The sequence below is a fragment of the Acanthisitta chloris genome, unplaced genomic scaffold (genome assembly GCF_000695815.1).
Source record: "Acanthisitta chloris isolate BGI_N310 unplaced genomic scaffold, ASM69581v1 scaffold37769, whole genome shotgun sequence".
Classification (NCBI taxonomy): Eukaryota; Metazoa; Chordata; class Aves; order Passeriformes; family Acanthisittidae; genus Acanthisitta; species Acanthisitta chloris.
In genome coordinates this window covers 16,352-24,512 of record NW_008690391.1, presented here as the reverse complement: position 1 = coordinate 24,512, position 8,161 = coordinate 16,352, and the positions used below count along the sequence as shown (strand labels likewise).

At 40.0% G+C, this 8,161-nt stretch overlaps 1 protein-coding gene across 1 annotated transcript in view; it reads right to left on the bottom strand.

Annotated features, from left to right (window-relative positions):
* CARF (calcium responsive transcription factor) overlaps positions 1-8,161 on the bottom strand; it is a gene marked incomplete at its 5' end in the record, with an annotated part of 21,906 nt that overhangs the window by 845 nt on the left and 12,900 nt on the right. The window contains 7 exon segments of the mRNA XM_009081791.1: positions 1,758-2,154; positions 3,090-3,220; positions 3,726-3,801; positions 4,775-4,937; positions 5,335-5,565; positions 6,542-6,685; positions 8,141-8,161. The exon segment at positions 8,141-8,161 is cut by the window's right edge and continues 12 nt beyond it. Of these exon segments, the coding sequence (XP_009080039.1) occupies positions 1,758-2,154; positions 3,090-3,220; positions 3,726-3,801; positions 4,775-4,937; positions 5,335-5,565; positions 6,542-6,685; positions 8,141-8,161 (1,163 nt within the window).

The window sequence follows — 8,161 nt, the reverse complement described above, 5'->3', positions numbered from 1 at the left end:
TTCCCAAGTTAGTACTTACACATGAGACAATCCAGGACATAGAGGACAATTTTAACTAACTGCACATGTGTGTAAGTGTATGCACACATGGAGGAGAAAAAATAAGTCTTGAAATACACACTGACTGAACTATTAAGTTCAAGTATATGGTGTTTCCCTCAAATAAGCTCTGTAGCATTGTTCCCTCTTCAGTCTAGACTGTTTGATCTGCTCTTCCAAGAAGCTGTCTCTGGGACAAAAAAAAAAAGGCATCTCTTCCTTTCATTTCATAAGAAACTCCTCCATTAACTTAGGAATGGCACCAATATTCTTGTGATTCCCAAATTCAGGCTGGTGAGGACAGACTGAGACCTTGAGCAGAAAAAATAAAAGCATACCCCAAAGGACCAGTGCATTTAGTCCTTGTAGTTATATAATTTTGTATCTGACTACATTTCTTTTTGAGTCAATTAGTATTTCTTTGAAAATTCACTTATGACATTCATCATATACAAATATTTTTGAGAGGCATCAACATCTAGACTGAACAAATGGCTTAAACACTTGATAACAGAGCTCTCTGAACTTCTTCTACCCTGAAAGAAAAAAGAATTCTCAGGAGAGAAGTCAAACTCAAATAGAAAAGGGAAAACAACCAGTTACACAATCTTTTCAATACAAAAGGCAGAAAATCCCTTACTGCCATAATAAAATAACACATTATTACTTTAACACATATGAATTTCAGTATGTTTCCTCATGTACCCTTAATTTATACTAATTTCTGTAGTATTCTGAAAATGAAAATATAAGAATTCATAAAGAAATAAAAAGGAAATAAAGCTTTGCTGACCTGCAAAAGTCATCTGTGCATATGGAGACAATTATTGCTCTGGCATTATGAATGTGTAGGCTATGATCTAGCACATCTTTACCTACATATTTCTGCAAAACTACTCAAGTCATCATTTTAGAAGTCATAGATGACAAAAAAAGATAACATAGAAATAATAAAGGATTGCACAGCTAACATTTCAGACTCTCTGGATAGTCAAAAGACCATGTTGTGCTGATCTGTATATGCTCCATATCTAACAGGTTCTCTTCACCAAAAATTAATAGCCCCTCTATGAGATTACAAGTTTCCATTCTCAATGAGGTTCTATGACTGAGAATTCAACGACTGTATCTATATTTGATAGAAATGGTTTTAAGTAACCTTCTACTGCTTTTTGGTGTTTATTGTGCATTTTTTAAAAAATATTTTCAAACAGAGCTTGAAATTCCAAGCTACTCCATCTGATCACTTCTAAAGCATATTGATGACTACAGAATTTTAATAAAACATTATTTTAAAATTTCAGAAATCTGCTGGGATAGTATAAAATTTGTTATAAACTAAGAAGTCATCAAACTCCCCATATTTCTTTCCAAAGAGTTCTAACTAGATTCAACATTGGTTATTTTCTATTCTTAGTTTTCCTTAAAACAATCATTTCAAAGTTCATACTATTTGGATTTTTAGCAAAAATATCGTGTTTGACAAATAAGACAGTATTTGGTCAAAGACATGGACAATCATCTCTTTACAGCAAAAAAGAAATTTAGGGGCTTTTTTGTGGGTTTTTGTTTGTGGCTTTTTTGTTTGGGTTTTTTTTGGTTACAGCAAAAACTAATTAGAATCAGCTGAAATAAGTCTGTGCTGGAGTTCCCCATTATCACACATTTATCTCCTTTTTTCAAGACACACAGAACAAGATCCACTGTATTTTCTACACTTAGATGTTATTGGGAAGACTGCAGCTTCCTATGTGCTGCATAGCTGTCCACAATCTGTACTGGAATATTCTGTACATCTCCCAAGAGAATCTGATGGACTCCTCCTTCTAGGCTTCTGGAGTCACCTACCCCTCCAGCTTGTACCAACTGGCCCATGGTGACCAGACTCTGGTCAGAGCTAGGTGTAGTCCCAAAAGCAGAGGCAGCAGTGCTGTGCTGTGTTAGGCCAGCACCTGCCTGCAGATTGTGTCCCTGACTATGGACTTGAGAATGGCTGGTTACTGCACTCCCTATGGAATCCAGGAGACTTGCAGGGCTGGGAGGGGAAGGGTTATTTACAGCTATCAGGGCTGTTGATCCATTTGTGGAGGTGAATGTTGACTGCAGTTGTAATCCCTGTGAAAGAGAAGGCAAAAAGTACTAACAAGCCAGTGTTTACAGCAGCAGGAGTCTGCATTTAATGTCACACATTTTGCAACGCTGGAACTGGGTAACTTCTGACTTCCTACACATCATCTCTTCTGAACAGTCTATTGCAGCAAGCCTAGGCTCATGTTGTATTTGAAAACAATTAAGACAATGGTATCCAGCAGCACCTACAAGATTGCTTATGACCATAAAGCTCTAATTTTGGACTGATATTCAGTTTCAAATCATTCCCCAATACTGCTCATTCCCACGAGATGGACATTGTAAGCTAAGCACACTGCTTTAAAATAAATAGAGAATGAGGTGGAGCCAGGACGTCTTCAGAAAGAGAGGGAAACAGCAAGTGGAACAGCTTTTTTTTTGGGAAAGAACCATGCATTTCATTGGGGTTTGGGAAATATGAAGGCAGCTTTTCAAAGTAGTTAGGGCAGAAGACTAAGAGAGACAGCTTTGAAGAGAGATGAGCTTTAGAAGAAGCTCTTTTACCATGACATTCTTATCCCCACTTCAGCCTGGAAGTTTGTGGATAGGAGCAGTGTTAGGATTTTAACATATTTTCTTAAGAGGCTGGAGGAGGATTTAAAAGGAATACATAAGACTTGCATATCTCCCCTCAGTTCTGCAGTATTTTGGTTTGAGGCAGAAACACACTACCTTCACCTTCTTGGTTTTGCCTTCACAAGAGACCCTGACTTCAAAGTGTGAAAAGATGGTAGTGGGATCCCCTGCACACCACAGCTCTATGCTAAATGTGACCTGCAAGAGGAAGAGCTGACAGCTGCTGCAGAGTCCATGTTACCTAGCTAGTGTTTGGGATTACCTGAGAGAACGTGCTGTTCTTAGCTCGCCTTCAGCACTTCCAGTGCAGCATGTTTGATGTTCTGTAAAAGACTTGACTGTACCTGAAGTTGTGCAAGTATCTTGGGCTGAAGTGAAGAGAGTGAAGACAACAGTTGAGTTGTTTCTGGTACCAAGGACTCTCCACTCTGGCTGGATTCTGCTTTGGTGATGACTGACTTCCCTACTGAGCTCCCTACAGCGCCAAAGAGAGGAAGCAGAGTTATGCATTCAAGTCATTTTTAGCAAGATGTTCAAGCATATGTGAAGCACAAACCATCCAGGAACTCAAGTACCCAGCTGGATCTGGGGTACTGTGTGCTTTGATAGACATATCTGTACAGCTGTAATTTAATTCTCTCTAGACAAGTGTTATTAACACCTTCATCCAAGGTAAAACGTACTTTCCACTTAACCATCCCACAAAAGTCTTCAGTTCCTTGAGGACGCTAAATAAAAACCCAATTTATAATTTTCATACTTCAGCCCATGTCATTATGACTGCATGTATTTTTTTCAGACATGAAGTCAATTTGTTAAAAAAAGTATAGCAAAATAGTTATACCAAAATAATCCTTTTCAAATTCAGCTCACTGACAGATCCTGACAGCAAGCCCTCTGGAAGGAAACTGAACTTCTGTGACATAGCTAATTAAACCCCCCCACATTTGGAGACCGCTAAGTTATTCATGCAGTCCTACCATCTGAAGGTGGTGAGGCAAATGCAACAGTCACTGTTTCTGTGAGGACATTCCCACTCTCTGTGGTCCACTGCAGCTGAAAGGAAAAAGATGTCAGTTCTCAGGGTACAAGCTTGTCTACTACAGGAGCACAGGCTCAACACGGGCTCCATAGGAAAATGGTGTATAAAACTACACTTTCTTATTTTCTTAGAACTATACATTTTGGGAGCTCTTGGCTTACAAAAAAAATAATTATGTAAAAGCCTTTTTAACATGCACTACATCAGGAAGGCTAAAGTCTGCTCATGACAGTTTAAAGACTTTAAAATAAAAATTAGTCAAGCCATTTGGGTACCTAGCATGTATATTTATCCACCTGGGCCACAACAGTGTAGGGAGAGGAACAGCATGATTTAACAGTACAGTTTGTCAAAGCTGATTTTAAATCAGCAATTTCTTAGCAGTCAGACTCATAACCGGGAAAACTAGGATCACTGTGTATCCTTTCTTACTCAATATGAGGAAGAAAATTAAGGAATGACACTTCAAGAGTTACTTAGCATTTGGAAGCATCAACTTCATGCTTGCTTCACTTGCTATAAAGTGCATTTATTAAGATTTACACATCCAAAATGTTGTGCAAGCCCTAATTTATACTGCACCTGAGACACACTTCATCCCCATTTTTTCAGATATGGAAAAGCAGTAGTAACTTCTTCAAAACACAACGACAAAGCCATGTATTAAATTTTCTGCCACATGACAATTTTTCTACCCCACATGCCTTCCTGTTCATGCAGTCATCATGACTAGTGCTAGTATTGTATCATTTGTCAATCAACTAACAGTAATCTAAGCCCGATGAGATAAATACCGAATAAGGTCAGAAGGTTTTATTCACACTTAATCCCATCTTGTTCAGACAGAGATACCACTGAAAATACTGCTGCTGGAAATATACAGTCATAGAGAATTTTGGATGAAGCACAGCTGAGTGGTAAAAACTAAAATTAAGATTTCCATCATTTAACTCCAAAAATCATAAAGAAACACAAAGGCCAACATACCATTGCTGGGATACTTTCTGAATTACACAACATCTCTCCATTCCTCAGGGACTTCTGCACTTCATGAATGTGGTTCTTGATGTCATTCACAGTGGGGAAGAAGGACAGATTATGTCTTTCTGGCACTTTGTCAGGCGCGAATAATTCTCTTTCCACATACTTTCTGGCACATGTTAAAGGACATTAAAATATGTGTATTTAAAAATATTGTGATATTTCCCTCTTTTAAAGACACTGCTACCTTCTTCCCCCCCTTGCTGCAATGACAAGACAAAAGCAAGCTAGATCATCTTCTAAGCCAGTTCCTTGTGCATCTGCTATAGACTTTGGAATAAAAATCCCTATTTATTCAAGTTACTTTAAAGAGTACAGCAGCAATTAGTGACTACTTACAACAATATGGAAAAAGAAAACAAAAGCTTGGGAAAACAGAGTCTCATGACATCTGGGAAATATATTCAGTAATGCATCAGCACTGTCATTTAGTTGCAAACCAAATTAATCAAATGCAAAAGTAGATAAAGCATTACAGACTGAGAGTATTCTAGACAGTTCTGTACCTTAGTTGCTTCCTCACTGCATAGACCTGCTCTATTCCCTGAGACACCAGTTCTCGGATCTTGTCTGCCACTTGAGGATGAAGTCGAGAAGGCAGAATACAGTTTTCATCTCTAACAAGTTCCTCCTCCTCCTCAGAAGACACAGAAAAATGGGAGGGTGAAAGACGAAGGCAGGAAGTTTCCACTTGATGGTACTGGTGGGCTTGCTGAGTGGGTAACTGTACATACCACCTGGCAAGGAGGAGAGAGTTTATACACACAATTCTCAAGCAAAGGCAAAAAAAAAAAGTCTCCTGGGGGAACAGCCTGACAATCACAAACAACCTAGTTAGAGTGGCATAAGTTTTTACAACTCCTGAGCTAGAAGGAAAGAAGATAAAAGGGAGCTAGAGAGGGACTCTTTGTTAGGAACTGCAGTGATAGGACAAGGGGTAAGGGGTTCAAATTGAAGGAGGGGAAATTTAGGCTAGATACTAGGAAAAAGTTCTTTCCTGTGAGGGAACAGCCTGACAATCACAAACAACCTAGTTAGAGTGGCATAAGTTTTTACAACTCCTGAGCTAGAAGGAAAGAAGATAAAAGGGAGCTAGAGAGGGACTCTTTGTTAGGAACTGCAGTGATAGGACAAGGGGTAAGGGGTTCAAATTGAAGGAGGGGAAATTTAGGCTAGATACTAGGAAAAAGTTCTTTCCTGTGAGGGCGGTGAAACACTGGGTTGCCTTGCCCAGAGAGGTAGTGGATGCCCCAACCCTGGCAATGTTGAAAGCCAGACTGGATGAAGCCTTGAGCAACCTGGTCTGGTGAGAGGTGTCCCTGCCCATGGCAGGGGGTTGGGACTAGATGATCTGTGAGGTCCATTCCAACTCCTACAATTCCATGATTCTACAATTCTGTGTCTTTCAGAACTCAAGGCCTTCTCACACCTTTCAATGTAAAATGAACCAGCTCAACCCCCAAATAATACAACTATTTCTATCAATACCCTGCATGAAAACATCTGCTGAAATTCCAAAGCTTGGTGCTTAACTCAATTTACCAGATTAATACTTCAGAGCCACAGAAGTCTTACTGACACCGTGTGACTTTTTACCTGTGGTATTAATCAAGAGCCTTAGTAAGTGACTAAGTGAAAAATAAAGCAAACCAAGTAAAATATTGCTCTTTTTCACTTCATTTGTGAAAATGAAGAAAAAAGTGGAAGTTTCACCTGAGGACACTGCCAGCATCTACCAAGTTCTTCTTGAGCATGTTGAATGCTTTCTCCTGCTCCATTCTTATGATTTTCTTGTCAATTTTAGGGTCAGTAGGAACCCTGTACTCCGGAAACTTTTGAACCTTTTTAATATAGATCCTTCCATGGGGAAGGAGGGTGGAATAAAAAAAAAAAAACAAAACATTTCTCCATCAGTACACTTTGTCCTTGGGAGGGGAAACGCAAAAACCCTCACCTACTTCACATCAGACATTAGTAAAGCAATAGTGCAAGCAGAGTGATGCAGGATGTGAAGAGCCTCTAAAAGAACTGTACAGTTATTAAGGACACATCAACTGAGATGGATGCAGACGGATGTAGACAGACACACTTCTCTTCTAGTCCGGAAGACACTCAGCAAGAGTGAATTTGCTTTTCAGCAAAAACTCTCTGTCTCTCAGTACAGCAAAAGCACAACACCACTTGTGAACAGCCTGCAGTTCACCCAGCTTGAAGCCAGAACTGAGCACATACACATTGTACTGGTTGGGGCTGGGGTAGAGCTAATTTCTTCACAGTGGCTAGTATGGGTCTGTCTTGGATTTGTGCTGAACATAGCGTTGATGATGGATGTTTTTGTTGAGCAGAGCTTATACAGAGCCAAGGCCTTTGCTGCTTCTCATACTGCCACACTGGCATGGAAGTTGGGGATGCATGGGAGATTAGGAGAGGGGATAGCTGGGACAGGTGACCCAAACTGACCAAAGGGATATTCCATACCATATCACATCATGTTCAGTATATAAAGTGGGAGAAAGAAGAAGGAAGGGAAGGACATTTGGAGTGATAGTGTTTGTCTTCCCAAGGAACCGTTACGTGTGCTGGGGCCCTGCTCTCCTGGGGATGGCTGAACACCTCCTGCACAGGGGAAGCAGTGAATTAATTTCTTGTTTGGCTTTGCTTGTGTGTGGCTTTTGTTTCCCCTGTTAAACTGTCTTTATCTCAACCTATGAGTTTTCTAGCTTTTACCTTTCCTATTCTCTCCCCCATCATGCTGGTGGTGCTTGATTGCTGACTGGGGTTAAACCACAACACACACCTAGCTCAACTTTCAGGTAAACACACTCTTAGCTCAGTAAAATCTGAACAAACACCCAGGAGGATGCTCAAGGACAAGGAAACAAAACCATTAGTGTTGGATAAGGAGAAACTCCCCAGTAAACAGGAAGAACTGTAACTCCTTCATTTAGTACAGAGGACACGTGCTAAATTAGGATGATTGACTGACAACAGTGCAATGAAAAGCCTGAATTAAAAAACAACAAATAAGATGACAAAGTGTTAGGACCAGAAATGCTCACTAAAAGACACCACAATAGCTCATTGTTGCTCCGGTAAATAATGATTCCCACTTATACTGCTACTTTGCATCCAGCAATCTATCAAACCTCAGCCTTATTCAGCTGAACAGGACAGCATTTCCTCCTCAAGAGTATCAGCCTCAAGTTATCAAGGAGATGAAGCTAAGAGCGGGTGTGTATCAGCTACCATCCCCTAAACAATGCTCTGTCAAGGATGCTGAGTCACTCTTCCAGCTTTATAGATAATTTTTACCTTGCTGGACAAGTGGCTTTG